Source organism: Phyllostomus hastatus, unplaced genomic scaffold (genome assembly GCF_019186645.2).
Source record: "Phyllostomus hastatus isolate PE091 unplaced genomic scaffold, TTU_PhHast_1.1 phas_scaffold_182, whole genome shotgun sequence".
Lineage (NCBI taxonomy): Eukaryota > Metazoa > Chordata > Mammalia > Chiroptera > Phyllostomidae > Phyllostomus > Phyllostomus hastatus.
In genome coordinates, this window is record NW_025334013.1 from 1,347,972 (window position 1) to 1,367,442 (window position 19,471).

Here is a 19,471-nt window from a genome sequence, read left to right on the forward strand (position 1 = left end):
CCCTCCCCCCCCCCCCCGCTCTGAGGTGCAGCCGCTCAGGGACCAGGCTGCCCGCCCTGCCCGCCTGCCGCTCCCCCCTGCCAGCCTCTGTGTCCGTGTCCGCCCTCGGAGGCCGGGGGTCCCAGCCTGTGCGAGGACGCCACTCGGAGTCCTGGAGCCTTTCCAGACCCCACGGCCCCTGCCAACCTCTGGGCCCTCCGCCGGCCCCTGGCCACCACACACGTTTCCCCACCCCGCACCCCTGTCTCGGGACAGCCCCTCGGCCCACCTCCACACCCCTGTGCTTCAGGGGTCCTGCTCCCAGGGGCACCCCTCCGTCACAGCCCCCCAGCTCTGTGGGGCTTCTGGGGGCTTCAAGTTCAAGTCACCGAAGGAAGGGGCTCACTCCGTTGGCTCCGCCCCGACAGAGCTGGCGTCGGTGCCGTTTCCAGATTTTTTTTTACAGCACCGGCCAGGCACCTTGTGGGGGGCAGTGTGGACACCAGGCTCTCGGGGCTGTGGGGAAAGGGGGCGTGGGGGATGTCGCCACCCTGCCCTCAGGGGACCTGGCCCAGGTAGACGCTACACGCCGGAGGGGACATGACAGAGAGGTCACTCGGTTGGTCGTTCCTTCTGCGGAAGGGGCGCTGCTGGCCCCGGGGCCGCAGGCAGGGCAGGGTGTGCAGGCAGAGGGGCGCAGGGCTGCGGGCGGACAGAGTGTTCTGGGCACGTCCGACGACGGGCACACGGCACCCAGAAACATGGGCCTGAGCAGCACTGTACTGGCCAGGAGCCCGATGTCCCCCCAACCGCTGATTCTGCCGGCCTGGGGCCGAGCAGCAGGCGCAGACGCCCCAGACAGGTCAGGGGGGTGGGCTGGGGGCCGGGGCTGGGGGCCGTTCCCTGGGGCAGAGCGGCCCAGGCCTTCTTGTGGGCCACAGAAAGGGCCGGGACGGTGGGACGCGGCTGTCACGCGCAGTGGGGCCGCGTGTCCCCGAGGACGGCCGCGTGGGCTCCGCGTGAGGAAGCGGCGAGTGCGTGCCCCTGGCCGCGGGGTCCTGGCGAGAGCCGGAGGCTGGGAAAGGCGCTGGGGCGGGTGGGGGGCGGGGAGCGCCCGGGCTGGGAATGTAAACAGCGGGAGACCCATCTGCGCTGGGGACCGGCCCTCTGAAGGAGCCCCGGCCCTTTCCGTGCCATACTTGACTGTGTAAATATTTTTCTTAGGCGTAAAGAGAGAGCCTCCATTCATTGGGTAGCTCTCACTTGAAAGAACTGAGAAGTATCTGTTTAGGCATAAAAGCTAAAAACAGTGTCCAAGGCGCCTTTCAAAAAAAAATCATTTCTGCAGCTCAAACACGGCCAAGCCGAATTTTTTTTTTAATGCAAAAAATAAATAAATATCACCCCGCTCCCAGTTGAGAGCTCAAGGGTTTGTGTCAACACTGTGGGAGCTGGTGCTCCAGGAGCCGCCGGAGCGGCCAGCGGTGACTAACGCCCTTCACAGTTCCTGTCCGGGCTGCCAGTGGGACGACACCCAGCTGGGCACGAGCTCACAGGGCCCCGGCCGAGGCGGCGGCGGCCTCGGCCTTGGCGGCGGCGGTAGGGAGCGCCCTCACCAGGGAGGGTCCTGGCCGGGGCTCAGGTGTGAGTCCCGGTCAGAAGGGGCACCCGGGGCTTGTTTCCGCCGGCACACCCAGCGGCCTTGCGCTCCTCCAGAGCAGACGCCCAGCGTCAGGGGCCCGGACTTGCCCTTGGGGCTCCCCCCGCCCCCTGGAGCAGCCCCTTCCCCTGGGCCTGGTAGGTCCTGCACAGCTTCCTGTCCGTCAGGCCCGCTGGGGCTGCTGGGAGAAGCAAAGGAGAACCCACCGCCCCCCCCCCCCTCGCTGCGCCCCAGAGCGAGTGAGTCCCGGGGTCGCTGCGGCCGCTGTTGCTGCTGCTGCTGTCACCATGCGGGTGCAGCGTTTACACCAGGGGCAGTGGCGGTCGTGGTCGGGCCTGGGACTTGTTCACGGAATCAAGGACGAGGCTGGTTCCTTAAAAACATCATTTTCCCACAAAGGGTGGACGGAGGCAGGTGGGGGGGCTGCGGGCCCACTGTCCGCAGGATGAGATGTGCCTGCCCTGTTGTCAGCGCCTGCGCCTGTGCCGCGGGCCTTGTGCAGGGCGCGCAGAGCCCAGCCAGCCGCCCACGGGGCCTGGGGCCTGGGGCCTGGGGCCTGGTCCCCGCCCTGCTCCGGCTGTATCTCCCACAGGACCCTGCGTCCTGCGATCCCCAGCCCCCCGGAGGTCCGCAGAGCCAGGCTCAGAGACAGCAGGGGGTTGGGGGTCTCCTCCCAGCACCGGGGAGCTGGCCCCCCTCTCCTGACACCCCTCAGCAGCCGGCACAGGCAGCCCTGTCCCCCAGCCGTGCTGGCTTCTCCCCGGTCAGGGGCCTCGGCCTGGGCAGCCGTCAGCCCCTCAGACACAGCCGCACAGCTCGGGGCACAAGGGGGCCGCCTGGGCAGGCCAGGAAGAGGCCCGGGCTCCGAGGCCGAGAGCAAGAGGCCGGTGACCGCGGGTGTTGGGGGACTGCTGGGGCCGCGGGGCCGGCTGGGGACGGGCGGGGAGCTGCGCCCGCTTCTCTCGGTTGTGGGAGCCGCAGGGCCGGGCTCCGTCCGGTTCGCCCCTGCAGACGGGCTTGCGGGGACAGAGAGCCGTCTGGGACCCGTTTGCGACACCGAGCAGAAGGCCTAGCCCCCTCGGGGGCCACGCCAGAGCCCCGGAGCTGCGAGCCGGGGAGGCGTCGGTGTCCGTCTGTCTGCTCCGGCCGGCTCTTCGGAGAACAGAGGGTATTTATTTTAAGAGTCAAAAGAGATATTTTGACCAACCCCACTTAGTTCAGTGCTGGCACTGATACCCGCGAGAAAAGTGAAATGCCGGAGGTCAAACCTCTCGTTTTTGGCTAAAACGCTTAATCAAAACACACCTAAAACGTGTGCCGGGGTGTGGAGGCAGGGCCGAGAGCGGCCTCAGACGCTGCCAGCGGCCGGCCGGCCAGCGAGGCCATGCCGAGGGCCCCGCTCCCGGAATAAAGAGGCGCTTCAGCAGGGCGCAGCCTTGGCCGGGGGGGGGGGGGGGGGTGGTGACCGGGCTCCCGGCCTCCAGAAGGGGCGTGTCCGGCCAGCGGGGGTCCACCCGAGGTCAGCGGCGGGTGAAGAGCAGAGGTAACCGTATGCCTCCCTGCCAAGGCCGGCTGTGAACAGGAGAGGCAGAGAGAAGCTTCCGGAACGGCGGGTTCTGGAATGAGCCTCAGACCCCCCCTTTGCAGGGGGCCTTTCTTCAGCCACTGCGCCGGCTTCCTCTTGGGGGGGCGCCGGGGGATCGGGCCGAACGCCCACCTCGCTCTGTGCCATGTGGTTGGGGGGGTCTTCCCTGGTCGCCCGCGGCCCTGCAGCTGTGCTTCAGGGGCCACGCCCCGGCTGCCCCCAGCCCACAGCCCTGCGGGGGCCCAGGGCCGGGCTCCATGGAGCGGTGAGGACAGCCGGGAGCTCCGGGTCTTCCCCGGCCCCGCCTGTTTCTGCCTGTTCCCCTCTTGTCCCCCCAGTCCCCCCGGCCCCCTCTGGTCGCCCCTGGTCCCCCCTGGTTCCCCCTGGTCCCACCTGGTCCCCCCTGGTCCCCCCCGGTCCCTCCTGGTCCCCTCTGGTCCCACCTGGTTCCCCCTGGTCCCACCTGGTCCCCCCTGGTCCCCCCCTGGTCCCTCCTGGTCCCCCCTGATCCCCTCTGGTCCCGCCTGGTCCCCTCTGGTCCCCCCTGGTCCCCTCTGATCCCGCCTGGTCCCCCCTGGTCCCGCCTGGTCCCCCCTGGTCCCCTCTGGTCCCGCCTGGTCCACCCTGGTCCCCCTGGTCCTCCCTGGTCCCCCCCCCCTGGCCCCCCTCTGGTCCCGCCTGGTCCCCCCTGGTCCCCTCTGGTCTCCCCTGGTCCTCCCTGGTCCTCCCTGGTCCCCCCTGGTCCCCTCTGGTCCCCCCTGGTTCCCTCTGGTCCCCCCGGTCCCCTCTGGTCCCCCCTGTTTCCTCCTGGTCTCCCCTGTTTCCTCCTGGTCCCCCCTGGTCCCCTCTGGTCTCCCCTGGTCCCCCCGGTCCCCCCTGGCCCGCTCCACACCGATGTGCACGGTCCCGGCTGGGTGTCCCGGCTGGGTGTCCCGGCTGGGTGCCCACGCGCGGCGTCTCAGCCTGTCAGGGACGGCGTGGGCTGCACGCTGGCCTCGCGTCCCCACCGAGCACGGCTCCTGGGTGGCCGGGACCATCCCAGGGCCCGCCCCAGACCTCCTCGGACGATTCCTGTGGGGACAGAAGGCCTGTTTCCTGAGGCACTCCCTCCCACCCGGCCACGGTCAGCCTCTGACGAAGGACGGGGCTCTGGCCACCCCCGGCCCAAGGCCTGTGGGACCCGGGTGGGCCTGGCGTGTGGCTGGCTGTGTTAGGGGATGGCAGAGATCTGGGGGGGAGGCTGCGTGGCACCCCCGGGCGTGCCCCCAGCCCGGGAGCCTGGCCGGGGCGGTGGCCCTGTGCCGCGGGGACCGGCCCGGCTCCCTTCTGGGAGAGCCCTCGGGGGTTTCTGGGTGTGGAGGGCAGTCTGTGTGTGGGCGCCTCGGACGCAGGCCCGGGGGTTTGGGGGAGCCAGGCTGCCGACGGGGGGGCCACCCCGGGCTCCCCACCGCTGGCACACGCGGTCCGAGCGGCGGCCATCCCTGCCTGGAGCCCAGAGCAGGCAGACCCCCGCTGCCCCTCCCCAGATCCGTCCCCCCGCCCCAGGACGCTCTCTGCGCCCCCGAGTGTGGGCGGGCCTCCGTCCCGCAGAGCACTGACTCCCGCTGGGGTGGGACCCAGCTCCGGGACCGCCTGGGGGCCCTCGGATGGGACGGACCCGCGGGTGTCCGTCCTCCTTGTGTTGCGAGCCCGGCCCCCGGCCCGAGGGACTCTCCAACCCGCTCCGTGAGATGGCCATGAGCCCCCTTTCTCCCGGAGCCCCCCAGTGCTTACGGGCTGGCCACAGCGAGGGGCGAACCTGCCCAGTCATCCCCGCCGCTACCTCTCCAAGACTGGGTCGTGGGGAGCAGGGGGAGGAGGAAGGTCAAGGCCACCGAACCTCAGCGTGAAGACCCAGCTGGCCGAACTGACCGTGGCAGGAATGGCGGGTGCTGCAGGAGAGGCACCGGGGCAGAGGGGCAGCGCCCACCCTGGGCCCAGCGTGGCCTGTGCTGGGGGCCGGCAGGCGCAGGTGTGGGCACCCGGTGCCAATGGCCTCCAGGCAGCAATGGGGCGAGCCGTGTCCGTGACCATGACCCTCAGTCCAGCTCTGACCTGGACTCTCCAGTGCACCATCTCCCCACTGGAAGGGGGGGGCCTCCTGGCCAGGCCCAGCAGGAGGCCGGCGACCCCTGCATGACCACAGGGCGCATCCAGCTCGGGGACGGGCTCAGGACGGTGTGAGCAGTGAGGTGTGGGGGGCGAGGCGACCGTGCGGGCCTGGGGTTCGGGGGTCGTGGTCGCCGGTGGCGGGCCTGGGGCTTGGGGGTCGTGGTCGCCGGTGTCACGTGGGCAGGTAGCCCTGGCTTCTCCGGGAACCCCAGAGAGACCACGCCTTCAACCACGTGGCCTGGGAGTGGGCGGGGCCGGTTCCTGCCTCGTCTTTAATGCGCACCTGACCCACAGACCGAGCCTCGGCTGCTGGAGGCCCAGCGTGCCCCGTGAGCCGGTGTTCCCCTCCCGCCTGAGCCTGGTCCGCACTCTCAGGAGCCCCAGACCACGTGGGGCCGACCCTCCCTTTCCCTAGGCCTGAAGGGGTTCCACAACCCAGGCCCCTGGGCAGGCCACACCCCGGAACGCTCCCCGGTCTTCCAGCGGCGGCTTCAGTGAGCGCCCGGAGTCAGTGCCTGTGACCGAGGCGGCCCTGTGACCGAGGTGACCGGCTGCATCTGGGGTCACAGGGGCCCGTGGTGCCCGCGGCAGGCGCTCCTGCCGTGCGAGGCAAACAGGCGTCCGTGCACAGGGGTCCCTGAAGCCCCCTCCCTGGGAAGGCTCCCAGCAGTTGTGGGGTGACTGGACGTGCCTCGGCCTCCTCGTGGGCGGTGCTGGGCGGGGGCCGCCCCCCGGGCTGGCACAGCGTCGCCGCCTCCGTCACAGGGCCCCTCACATGGTTAGGTCCCGGGCTGTCGGGACCGTGTGCCTTAGAAAAGTCAAAGCACCTTTTCCTGCTTCTGGCCCGGGAAGGGCAGGTTCGGTCACCGGCTTTTCTGAGGCCGGTCCGCCTCTCTCCTCCTGTCCCGGGGCCCATGGGGCCTCGCTGGTTTCTCGGCGCTGGGTCAGAGTGGAGACCAGGCAGACGCACGCGCAGAGGGACTGGCCTGCCCGCTGGCTGCCCTCGGGCCCCTGGGCAGCCCCAGGCCCAGCAGGGACAGGCCCCCGGTGCCCTGGTCTCCGAGGACGCCCTGGGGCCGTGGGGCGGCCACCCCCCCCCCCCCCCCCGCTCACCTTCTCTGTCTCTGCTCCTTGTTCGCCAGCGTCGCTTTCCAAACCACAGTTTCAGAGTCTATTAAGAGAAACATAAGATCCCCAACTGGGTAGAATTTTTAACGTTTAAAAATGTATGACTTATTGTTATTACAGCTGAGCCCGGGCACGTGTGCCCGCGATTTGGAACGGGGCCCCCCCCGTCTGCTCACCTGCCCATGTGGGCGCTGCCGGCCGCGCCACTCTTGCTCGGGATGCGGAAGTCCACGGTGCGGTTTTTTGGGGGAGGGGACAACACCCCTGGTTCCGACGCCGCTTCCTGTTTGATCTCTCGAATATTAGTGTCAGTCTCGGTTTTCGTTCTTACGGAGATGACGTTCCGATTTCCACGTGTGTTTCTGCGCGGCCCCTCGGTCCAGGAGGGAAACCCCCGCAGATGCAGCTGGCTTGTCTGCTCGCTCGGTGTGGGCAGCGCCCTGGGGCCGTCCCCTGACAGGCCGCCCGCAGGGGGGGGGAACCCGGCGGTTTTTAGGGGGAGTCGCCGGCCAGGCCCAGTGCCGCAGCTTCCGAGCCGAGCCCAGGAGAGCTCTGGGCCAGGCTGCGGAGGGGAACCCTGAGGGCCAGCCCTTCCTCTCTGCGCGAGGCCTAACCCCAGGCCTGCGCGAGAGCCGCCAGGCAGGAGCCCCCCTCTGCTCCGGGCTGGCTGAGCACGGACCAAGTCACCCCCAAGCGCGGGCCGCCCGCGTTGCTGGTGGCACTCGGAGGGGGCAAGCAGAGCGTCTGTTACAAGCTTCTCCACTTCGAGGACGTGCCGGGCCTCCGCACAGTTGCCGAGGGGCCGAGCCACTTTGCAGGGAGGCGACGCCCCCAGGGGGGTCCTTACCGCTCTCAGCGAACGTGGGGGGGGGACATGGTCAGGAATGAGGGGGGCCCCGGCCCCCAGACAGGGCACTTCTGTCGTGTCACGGAGAAGCCACCAGGTTGCCCGCACACCGTCTCGGAGAACAGTGCCCCGCCCCCGCGGCGCACGGCCGCGGCCCGAGAGCGGCGTGTGGTCAGGGACTAACAGCCCCTTTCCAACTTGTTTTGCAGCAGATGCTGACGGAGGAGGTGTCGCCGCAGGACAGCTGCGTCCAAAAGGTAGGCGAGCCGTTGCTGCGTGCCCCCTCGGGCCCCGCCGTGGGCGCCCCGCCCGCCCTGAGCCACCCTGTCTGTGGCCTGTGCAGGGACAGAACGGGGTGCCCTGTCATTAGGATGGGCAGGTGGGGGCCACTCTGCCCAGCTCCCGAGAACCGAGCAGAGCCCGTGCCTGCGGGCGCGCGGCCGCCCAGGCGGCGCGAGGAGCCCGGCCACCTGCCCGTCTCCACTGGGCGCGCACACGGGCGGGAGGGGTGTAGGGAGGAAGAGACGGGAGTGGCTGCAGAGCCGACGGTCGCTGCTGTCCGTGCTCGGCCCCGGAGAGGGCTCTGCGGGGCGCTGAGCGAGCAGCCGGACAGCAGGAGGAAGCGACTGTCTTCAGTCGCATGGCTGCGGACGCCCCAGCGGGGTCAGGACGCAGCCGGTGGCTGCAGGGACTGGCCGGTCAGCACCGGCCGTGTTCTCACGGTCGGAATCCCAGAGTGCGTGCTCACGGCTCCGGCAGGCGGGGAGCTGAGCTCCCAGGCGGTGGCCCCAGCCCCCACCCTCGCTCCCAGCGTGAAGAGTTTGGCCAGACTTGCCCCAGGTTCTTTGTGTACCTGCGGGGTGGTCAGAGCTGAGTCATCTGGACAGAGTTCTCCACGGAGGCAGAGGGCACAGGGACCCGCCGTCTGGGCAGACCCGCGACCTGTATGTAAGGGGCATGGGGAAACCTACCATCTGGGTGGACCCGTGACCTGTATGTAAGGTGGATGGGGGACCCGCAGTCTGGGCAGACCCATGACCTGTATGTAAGGGGCATGGGTGACCCGCCGTCTGGGTGGACCTGTGACCTGTATGTAAGGGGCATGGGGAAACCTACCATCTGGGTGGACCCGTGACCTGTATATAAGGAGCACAGGGACCCGCCGTCTGGGCAGACCCATGACCTGTATGTAAGGGGCATGGGGAAACCTACCATCTGGGTGGACCCGTGACCTGTATATAAGGAGCGCAGGGACCCGCCGTCTGGGTGGACCCGTGGTCTGTATGTAAAGGACAGGGGGACCTGCCGTCTAGGCGGACCTGTGACCTGTATATTAAGGACAGGGGCACCTGCGCCTTCTCACCTGGTTCAACCCCAGGATGTGGATTTGGGGAAAAGGCATTTTCTGACCCTGTGGCGACCTCCTGCAGGAGCTCTGTCAAGGCGACCTTTTCACCTTGTCCGTCGGGCCCTGTGGGACCACTGTGTCTGAGCGACACCGGGACAACCATCCAGCCCAGGCCCCTGCCCGGGACGCCCACCATGGACCCCGACAGCTGTCTTCCCCCTCCCCGCTGCTGCGCGGGGCCCTGTCTCCACAGGGCCGTGCGGGGGCAGACGTGGGGGGCTCGCCCACAGGCCTGGGGGTGGAGGTGTAGTCGCCTCCCACAGAGAGGGCCTGAGGCCGCTCCTGTCTCAACGTCCAGAGGGAACGTGACATCTCTGTTTTCACGCCACAATTGGGTACCTGACCGGCCGACCCCAGGCGGACTTCCCCTGACGGGGGGTGGGGGGGCGGCCTGGCCGGAGGTCAGAGAAGAAGCATTTGTGGTGGGAGCAGCGGCAGTCGGTTGTCCAGCCCGGGTACAAGGGGCAGGGCAGAAGGCCAAAGGTCAAGTCTAAGGTCAAGACTGGTGAGGAGCAAGTGTGACACTTTTGAACCAGAACAAGATCAGCACGTCCTCTGTCCTGGAGTCGTGTTTTCGTGAACGGCGGAGCCACCGGGCCTTGGCTGACAGGGTCCAGGGGCCTTTCTCGGGGGCTGCTCACGGCTGGGTGCAGGGTGCCCTCCAGCCAGAGCCTCGCTCACAGCTCCCCGACTTGGCACGGGGGGGTCGAGGGTCACCAGAGAGAGGGACGGGGCCCGGGGCTGGGGCGCCAGGGGGCCAGGGGGACCAGAGGGGCAGGGTGCCTTGGCTGTCACCTATTTGGGAGCAACCTTTCTGACGCGCAGCCGGCCCTGCTCTGAGGGGGCTCCCTGGAGGGGGCTCTGCCCACCTCCCCAGCTGCTCCCCCAGCCGCTCCATCCCCTGAACCCCAGAACGGCACCAATCTCCCACTAAACTTGGACCTTATTAGCACTTGGGGTTCTTGAGTGTGACACGGTCGGTGCGACGGTGACAGGGTGGGAGCCTGAGTCTGGTGCTGCCGTCCCCCTCAGCTCTGGGAGGGGGTTGGGGGGGCTGGCACAGAGAGAGACGTGAGCAGAAGCAGAGGGGTTCGTGCGTGGGGTCGGGAGACGAAGCAGCACGGCACTCATGTGACCGTCTTCCCAAACCGAAGGCCCCGCCTGGTGGACAGAGAGATGTCAGTCACAGGGTGGGAGACACGAGGGGGGCCCAATATCTGGAGTTATTTATAAAGAAATGGTGTGTTTATTCTCACACGTTTAAACTTCCGTCACCGTCGACGGCCTCTCCACCCGATGCAGCTCACCAGTGCAGGCTCTTTCCCCCACCGCTCGAGTCCGGGTTCGGACGCCCGATTCCGGTCCCTGTGGCGCTTCTGCCGTTTTTTGCTTCACCTCTTCCCCCTGGAAACAAACAAAAAAGTCACTCGGGGTGGGATTGGGCGAACAAGGAGGGTGGGGCACGGGGGGGTTATACTGTTTTTGGTCAAAAACGGCTGAGCACTCAGCGCTGTGTGGGCAGGTGCGCTCGTAAACCACCCAGGACCCGGGCAAATGTGCTGAAAGAGTCTCAAAGACTCACCGAAGCCAATCACGGCCCCTCAAGACAACGCCGGCTGGGGCGCTGACACAGGTGGGTCCCCAGAGCACTCACCTGGCGGGGGAAGCCTGGACTACAAAGGACCCGCCCCCCAGACGATAATCCCATTTTCAGGGTGGGGGGGTCCTCCCTCGCTCCTAAGCTTATCGTACATATAACTATACGTGCTTTCGTGCGCCATTTTAAAGGTTAATGAGGTGGATTCCCTGGTAACGGGACACAGACTCCCACTCACCAGTTCTGTGGTTTGGGATTTCTGCGTCTGGCTGGACAGGGCCCCTCCTCGCCCAGAGACACGGGGTCAGGGTGGGGGGTCTCAAACACGTGTTGGGGGAGCACCAGGGCACTGTGCTTCCTTGAGGGGGTCAGTGGACATCTCTGAGCTTCATCTCTTCCAACCTGAGGAAGATTATACTTCTTGTTCTCCGCCTGCAGCCGTTAAATGCAACAAACGTTCGTTAGCTCAACCCGTGGCTTGACACAGGAAATGCAGCGAATGTCACGTCTTGTAGGGAAGTCGCAGTGGTAGGTCCTCGTTACTAGAGAGAGAGCCTGGGTGCCGAAGGGGCTGGGGAATCCATCTGTTCCGAGTTTACTCGCGAACGGCCCAGGCCCAGGCCCAGGCCGGCTGGCGTAGTTCACACGACAAAGGGGATGAGGATTGAACGGGGGCAAGCGGGATCGGTGGCCCCGGGGCGAGGCTGCCCTTGGAGTGACAGGTGGAGCAGCTTGTGAGCAGCGCCAGGCTTGGCCCCGCCTCCAGAAGGGGCGGAGCCACCGCCTGGCTGAGCTGGGTGTCTGGCCAGAGTACCCTCCGTCCCGGTGTCCCCTGCGGCACCCCCTCCCCTCCCAGCCCCCTCTCCATCCCTTGTCCCCACATTCTTGCATCCTCCCCTGCCCTCCTGTCCACCCGGCAGCCCCAGCAGCTGGGACTTGTGCTTCTCGTGACACTCGGAACCGCGCTCGCGGGCCCAGGGGCCGCCCCCCCCCCGCCCCGCCCCGCCCCGCCCCGCCCCGCCCCGCCCCCCACCGCGCGGGCCTGGCGCTCTCTCTTCCCCTGAAGTCACTTGGGCTGTGCGTCGCCTGCTGCGTCGCCTGTGCGGGACCTCTGGGACGGCCCCCTCCGCCGACTCTATTTAGTCTCTGTTTACTTAGCGGGAAAGCCCGGGGCTGCTGGGGAGCCAGCGTCTGCGGGAGATAATCTAACCCGTGGCCCATCCGTCACTCGGGCCGCCGCTCCCGGGAGAGCCCGCCGCAGCCCGTAATAAAAAGGCCGGCCGAAGAGGCTTTGGGGACGAATAAAGGGCCGCGTGAAGGGCCGGCCCGCTGAAAATGGATGGAAGACATTATTAAGGCTCAGTGGCCGTCTTATCAAAATCCAATAGGATAGACATTTGGCAAAAGGCTTAAATGTATTCTTTACTTTCTGGAGAGCTTGCATTTATCCGTTAACAAGAGTGCCGTCCACCCGGGGAGATGGTATCGGCTAAAAGAATTTTGATTCAATCTCTGCGGCGCTAGGAAAGGGGAAGCGTGGGCCCCGATAGCCTTTGCTCTGTGCCCCTCGCGTTTTCCCGGGCGGCCCCGAAAAGGACGGACGTGTCAGCGCAGTGCGGCCGGAGCCCACGCACACAAAGGAAAGGGGCCTTTTTCTTTCTTTGCCTTTATTTTCTCTCCCCCTTCTCCACCAGACCTACACCCCCCCCCCCCCGCATTGCCAACCTACAAATCGGGAATCCGCTGCATCTGTGGGCTCCGAGGCTAGGGCGGGGGGCTGAGCCGGGTGCCTCTGCAGCAGCCCGGCAGGCGGCGGCCGCCCGGCGGCGCTCGCAGGGAGGGCCGGGGCCGGGGCTGGGAAGGAGAGTCCAAAATAAATGGAACCCATCAAGTCCTGCTGCTGGAGGAGGGAGTGTGATGGGTCCATAAATCTCCCCCCGTTATTACCCACCAAGTGCTACAGGTCATAAAAGGCGTCCGACCGGCGTTGTCCAGGCGGGGTGACGGATTGATAATTGTGATAATCTGTGAAGTGGCTGCTGGGATGGTAGGGCCGCGGCCTGGCCCCCGGGGCCGCTGGGTGCGGACGCTTCTCCCATCGCTGGACCCGGGCGAAACGCCTCTGGTGATGGGCAGCCCCGAGGTCTCCTGTGTTCCTCGAGGGTGGGGGGGGGGCTCATGGAGGGTGACCAGGCAGGCGGGGACAGGAGCTGAGCCTCGAGAACCCCGGGACGGTGGCAGCGGAGACAGGCACTACTGAGTATCTGTGTGCAACAGCTGCTGCCAGAAGCCCCGCACCCCGGGGTGGACGCCGGGCCGTCCTCGGGTGGCACCTGGGTGCTCTGCAGGGCCGTCCCGGTGCCCTGGGCCGCCGCAGCTCGCCCCTCGCGGGAACACACAGCCAGGCGTCGGTGTTCAGGGCCGCGGTGCGTGGCGTATTTCATCCACATTGTTGTCCCCGGGGAAGCGGAGCTATTTGTCAGGTGCCTGGCGGGCGAGGGAGGAGGGGCAGGCGGGGAAGGGGGGGCGCGTGTGGCTGGACTGAGAAGCGGGGAGAAGCGGGAAGACAGTGGACACCGAACCCCCAGAATGAGGCGCCGACAGGCACGCGCCGGTTCAGCGGTCCTCACTGGGACTCGGTGAGCGTGGTCGCCCCGGGTATCCCGGGCTGCCCGGGCCGGCAAAGCGAGGCACAGGAACCCATCCCGTGTTTGTCTCCGCGTCCCCGCCAGCCAGCGCTGGACTCAAGCACGGATCACCTCCACGCCGCGCCGTCTGACCGAGAGAGCGCCCCGGAGACCCGGGCCCAAGCCCCCTGCGATCGCAATTATGAATTTGCATGCGGGATCAGTTATGTCTTTATGAAATCAAAGTGTGTTTAGCTGCCCCGGAGACAGCCCCGAGTTGATTTTGATAATCTGGGGCTGAATAGACTCGCCTCCTTGCAGTAAGCCCCGGACAAAAGGCTGGACAGTGGCTGAAAGCCCTTTCCCGACACGTCCCCCTCTCCTTTGTTCCGGGGTTGCTGATAAAAGAACCAGGAGTCCATTAATTCAGTGAATGAACATATAGGAAAGTCAGTCTCCTCTTGAGAACAATAATGTTGAGGTCAGCTTCGGTTGCCATGGAAACTAAGTACTCCTAAGAAGTTTGCATCCTTGATTTTGCTGAATCAAAGGCTGCAAAGCCTGGAGGTGTAGCGGGGCCAAGAGCAGAAAGTCGAACGCAAAGCAGAGCCTTCCCGGCCCTTCCCACCACTGTTCTGGGGCGGCGGCCCCGGGGAGGGGGGGCGGCGAGGGGGGGGTCCCTCAGCACCCCGCCCCGGAACAGCCCCAAGTCTGGCTACTTGCCCTTCCCCCCCGTCTCCCGGGAGGCCTCCGCACTCACAATTGTTGTCGCTTATCTGAAAGGGCCTGTGCTGCCTAGGTGTGACTTCGGTGGCCCTGGTGCCCGGGGCAGAGAACCGGGCCTCCAGACGGACTCTGACCTGCAGCCACCTCCGAGCACCTGAACTTGCCCTGGGGTGGTGGCTCTGCGGTGTCCCGAGCAGATAAGGGTGATTGATGGGCCTGCGACGCGGCCAGGGGGAGTTGCAGGCGGCTCCCGGGCTGGGTGACGATATTACACATGCAGACTTTTTGCATTTCGTCCTCCCCCCCCACTCACCAGGATTCCGCTTCCCCACCCCCACCCCAGCGGAAGGATTCCTGAAATCAGCTTAAACCGCCAGATTAGGCTGGGGAGAGCTGCCGGTCATTAATTCCCTGGCGGTAATTTATTACCTGCCCGGGGCCCTGCCTGTCTGGGGGGGCAGCCTGGCCTCGGGGGCCCCGAGGTGTGGGGTTCAGGCCTGGCCTGTGAGGAGGGCGCTTGCTCCTCAGACCCTGGGGGCCGTACCTGGGGTGGGGGGGAGGATGAGTTTAGTTTTCCCTCTCTGTGGAGAGCTGTGAGCCGCCACGGTTTCTTCCCCGCCTGCGGCACCCCTTGTGCGACCTTTCCGAAAGGCACGGTGTTGGGGCAGCTTTTGGGGCAGAGGTCCCGGAGCGGGGAGCAGGCGAGGGCCCCTGGGTCCCCCAGCAGCCCAGCCCGGGTGTGAGAGCAGGTGACGGGGGCCCTTCTCTGTGGCCCGGCCCCGCCCCCAGCCTGCCCAAAGTGGAATCTCCACAGCAGACGAAACACCAGTGATTCGGAAGGACAGACTCGGGACTTGAACGTGGGCGTGAGCCCCGCAGGTAAACAACCGGGTCTTACTTTCCCTGGAGGCCCACCGCCCCTCCCGCGCCTCCGCCTGGGGTCGGCCCTGGCCGGTGCGGCCCACGGCCGATCTCGGACCGCTGTCGTTCTAGAGCTTCCTCTCAGCGGCCAGGGTGTCGCCCGCGTCCCCAGCACTGCGTGGTCTGGCTGTGCTGTCGGGTAACCAGATAGCGCCTGGGCACCGGGCCCGCTGAGCACTGAGTGGGCGTTAGGGGTGCGGCTGCTGGGGCTGGCACGGGGCCAAGGGGGCCAGTGAGACCCCGGGTGCGCGCTGGCCGTGCCCGTGGGTGTCGGGCTCTTCCAGGACACCTGTCTCCTGGGGGGTGTCGTGGCACCCACCGTGGGTCAGGGTTCACAGGCGCAGGTGCCTGCCCCGGGCCCACCTCGCGGGCAGGAGGGGGCCGGCCCAGCGCGCGGAGCCAGCCACCCCTCTCGGGCGGCAGGTAATGACCCAGATTTATTATCTACATTACCGGCTTACAGGAGCCAGATGGTGGTGCCAATAAACTGCGTAATCTTCAGGTGGGTGCAGCGGCGAGTTAATTAAATTGTGCCACACTATTAGGAGAGAAAACACATCAGCTCCGGGCTTGCTCAGCGACTTCTGCTTCCAACGCTCGGGTGCGCGACTCCCCCACATCTGCCCAGCCGGCGGGGAGGGGGGAGGGGGAGGGGAGGGGGGAGGCCTTCCCTCCGGTGGCGCGGCGCCCTTCCCAGGGCGAAGCCTGAGGCTCCCGCCGCTTGCTCCAAGGCCCCGCTGTCTTCCCACTGGCGTGGCCGTGGTCATTCTGCACGAGAGGCCGCTGCTGGTTTTACTCACACCCGGCGTCGAGGTGGCCAGTCCCTCCCTGGGTAAAAGATGGCGGTGGGTGGGTGCGGGTCGAGCACCCCAAGCCCCCGGGAAACATCGAGGCTTCCCCATGCCTCAGGTGGTGTCCCCCGCCCCGGAAGTGTGGGGGGGTCCAGGCTGTGTCGCTGCCCCTGCTTGGGGCCTGGGCCCCCGCAGGCCTCAGCACACAGCCTCCAGGCAGGGCTGGATGGTGAGATGCGGGTGCAGGACCTCCCGTTCCTCCTCTCGGCCCGGGCCTTATGTGGGGGCTTCATCCTCCCGTGGGGGCCACCCCCGGGGGTCTCTGGAAGGCTGCAGAAGCTCTTGGTGGGGGCAGAGCCGTCGGAAGGCTGTCTCCCCGCCCCATCTGAGAAGCCCCCGCTGGCCTGTAATGGAGCAGGCCCCCGCCCCGGCCCGGGGGACGGGCACCTCCACGTGCATCCCGGCTCCGGTTCCCCGGCGTCTCGGTGGGGCGGCCCAGCCTCTGGCCGCGCAGACTGCATCGCAGGGGCAGGCGGGCGGGCGTGTGAGCAGGCATCCCGGGGCCCTTGGGCCTCTGCCCTCCCTCCCGCAGCAGCTCCCGGGCTCACGTGGCGGGTGGGCTGACGCGCGCTCGGCCACGTGCTGAGGTGTTCGTGCCAGAAGGAGGAAGGAGAGCAGACAGGTGCGGGGCTTGTGGGAAGCCGCCTGCCTGTCCCCGGCCCGGCCGTCCTCTGCTGACGTAAGCCCTGGGGGCCAGGCTCCGCGGACCCGCTGCCCAGGCTGTGTCATCACCTTTGAGTGTTCCTCCCAGGGCACGGCACCTGTGTGCATGGGCTCATTTACCCCCAACCCCATGTCCGTCACCCATTGGAGGCCAAGGCCAAGAGCCTGAGTCATGTGCCAAGGCCACCCAATGCAGTGGAGAGGCCAGAAGTTTGCAAATGGCCCCCGCCAAGACGAGTCTCCCAGGTGTGTGTTGGCCGCGTGCCCGCAGGGCCGCTCTGCACACACGGCGTCAAGCTGCCCGGCACATCGGGGCTTCGGGAACCGAGTGCGGAGTGGCGCTGGGCCACGGGTGCAGTACGGAGAAAGGCCAGCCTGCACTGCATGGTGGTAACTGGAAGTGAGTGCATCAGTCAGCTATCGGCACAGTAACGCTGCGTAACACACCACCCCCACACTCACACATGTACTGGTTCTCACTCACATGTGGGCAAGGCCAGCTCCGCTGGGTTTGGTTCCGAGCAGATGGTTGGGTCCAGTGTCCTTTGAATGTCACCCTCCTTGGACAGTGGGCTCCTGGGGCTGTGTGGTTCTCATGGTGATGGCTGACACGCATAATCACTTAGGCCTAGGCTCACATCAGCCAAGGCCAAGGACATGACCATGGCCAACGGCCCAGGGTGGGAAAAGCAGCCCTGCCTCTCAGGAGGGTACAGGCATGTCCGGGTGGCACAGCCCCTCTCCCTGCTGATGCCCTGCATCTTGCCCTCGAGAATGACACTCCTGCTTGAAGGGAGGCTGTGACCTTTGGTCCCGAGTTGCCTGGAGAACCAGTGCTGGGCCGTTCCCAGGAGGCGTCCCAGCCCCTCTGTTGGGAGGGATTCCGGAGTCCTACATCCATGACTTGGACTGGGAACTGGCCGGAGTAACCCCTTCCCCCGGGTGACCTTCCCCAGTGGGCGGCGAGGTTGACCGGGAGAGGGGAGGAGGGGCCCAGGCGGGCGAGGGTCAGCCTGCCCAGCCCAGCCCGGGTCCTGGAGGCATTTGGCTGGTCTGGCATCAAAGCAGGGCAACCGGACATCATGGCCTCAGTGAAGGCGCCGACGTGAAAAGGCCGTGGGCTGGGCGGCTCCCACACCAGCGCGACCTGGGAGAGACAAAACTATGGACTCCGTGGTAGCCAGGAGTCCGGGGTAGGGGACGAGGGGAGGGGCGGGCGGGCGGGCAGAGCCCAGAGGGTGCTCAGGACAGCGATGATACCCTGAGTGACGCGGGTGGACATGTGACGTCATGTGCTCATCTGAACCCACGGCACACACGGCACCGAGAACGACCTTCGTGTGAATGAAGGGCTCAGATGACGCCGTGTCAATGACGGCTCATCGCTGTGACAAGTGACCCCACGGATCAAGGTCACTCACCGGGGGGCCCGGGAGGGCGGCGGTCAGCAGGGGTTACGCAGAAACACCGCCTTCCACTCAGGTCTCTGCAACCCTGCAGCTGCTCTAAAAACGGAAAGCTATCACTGGACTTTTTTTTTAATTTATTTTTTGAAAATCCTCACCCGAGGATATGTCTGTTGATTTGAGAGGGAAGCATCCATCGGCTGCCTCCCGTCGGCACCCCCATCAGACATCACACCCTCAGCCTAGGACCCGCCCTGACTGGGGATCGAACCCACAGCCTTTCCGCGCGCGGGCCAGTGCTCCAAGCCGCTGAGCCACGGGCGGGGCAGACCTATTCCTCTTTCCGGAAAGAGGGTTTCCAACAGGATGCCTGTCACACACACGTCTTACACGCAATATATGCACGCATCTCAGAACGCGCATTTATGAGAAGGCTCGAAGGAAATAGACAGACACGATGTCTCCCTTTGCGGTGACTTAATGGATGACGCTGGAGACTCGGTATCCGCGCGGGCCCTGCAGTTACTCCCAGCCCCCACGGCGTGCGGGGCGCTGTCCCAGGTGCTGGAGGCACGAGGGGTAGTCCGCCGACTCTGCCCTCCTGGGGCGCTGGTTCTGAGACCCATCCTCCGTGCCAGGGGCCGCTCAGCCTGCGTTCTTGGCGCCCCCAGTCCCTGGTTCCGAACCAGACCCTCCCGCTCCTCGCGGGGGTCGGGGGCAAGCTCCCAGGAGCCTCTTGGGCAGTTTGCCGCATTCCCCTCTCCGGCGGGAACGCCCCCTCCAGCCGCGTGGGCGTGGCCGGGTCCCCGCAGGTGGGCGGTTCTAAGGAACCGCGTGCAGGGCGAGCGCTCGCATCCCCTGTCTGTGCAGGGGGCAGTGTGCGGGGGACGGACGGGTTCGGGCTGGAGAGAGGGGCGCTTCCACTGAACCCGTTGATGTGAGCGGCGATTCCCCTTCGAGTGATGTGTCCTTCCGCGCCGGCCGCCACTCCCTGCGCGCACGGGCCACCACCGCCCCCCCTCCCTCCATCAGCCCGGCCCTCGCCGCTGACGGCTGCTCCTCACCCGGCTAACAAGACGTCTCTTCGGCGGAGCGCTTAATGATAAATTAAGTCATAAAAGGCGAGACGTATTATTTCGTGCGGGAACCTTGCTTCTGTCATTTCCGCGCAATGGCCGAGATTCTGAGTATTAGCCCCGGAAACGCGCGTTGCCGGCAACGGGATATTATCACATAAAAGGGGCCTGATGTGGCATTTATCACGCACCAGCTGAGGGTAGGGAGGGATGTTCGAACACAGAAAAACATCATAAAAGGCCGCCTCCCCGCCTCGCCCTGGGGGGGGCGGGGCCCCCCACTCCGTGCAGCCCGCGCCGGCAGGAGGACCGCCTGCGGGCCTGGGCAGGCCGCCCCCACCTCTTGCCTCCAAGCCCGAGGCTCTGGGTTAGCCAGCCCCCAAAAGGGCACATGATTATCGGAAGAGAATCTGAAGCGTGGGCACCCCAGAGAGCTGCAAAAATAAAGCGAGGAGGCGGGACTGTGAATAGATTTCCTCCCTTTGTGTTTCTGCTTTGGACGAGAAGTGCAGAGGCAGGGACGGGAGGGGGCTGGCGCGGGACAACCGCCCACCTCGCCCCCGAGGGTCTGGCCCGGCGGCCACCCTGGGGGCGGTGCTCGGGGATGAGGGTCTCCGGGCGGTGCCTGCCCACGTGCAGCCCTCCAGGGGACAGACCCAGCGGAAGGGAGGCGGGCGCCTCTCCCAGCTGCCCTGGGAGGACAGTCAAGGCAGGGCTGACCCAGAGGTGCGTGCGCCCCCAGGACGGGGCCCAGCGCCGGGCCGAGAGGGCCCGCCCGCCTCTGCCAGTGGGCCCCCCTGGCTGTCCTGCCACGCCCTGGCCTCCCGTCCCCCAGTGCAGCAGACG

General features: G+C 66.6%; 1 protein-coding gene across 9 annotated transcripts in view; it reads left to right on the forward strand.

The window, feature by feature from the left end:
* Window positions 1–19,471, forward strand: part of PRDM16 (PR/SET domain 16) — a 273,345-nt gene that overhangs the window by 125,313 nt on the left and 128,561 nt on the right. For 6 of the 9 annotated variants that reach the window (XM_045859405.1, XM_045859399.1, XM_045859398.1 and 3 more), the window contains exon 3: window positions 7,560–7,607. The exons of 2 other annotated variants lie outside the window; for them this stretch is intronic. In XM_045859405.1, the coding sequence (XP_045715361.1) occupies window positions 7,560–7,607 (48 nt within the window). The remainder of the gene's footprint in view (window positions 1–7,559; window positions 7,608–19,471) is intronic. One more of the 9 variants, XM_045859400.1, reaches the window with a different exon arrangement.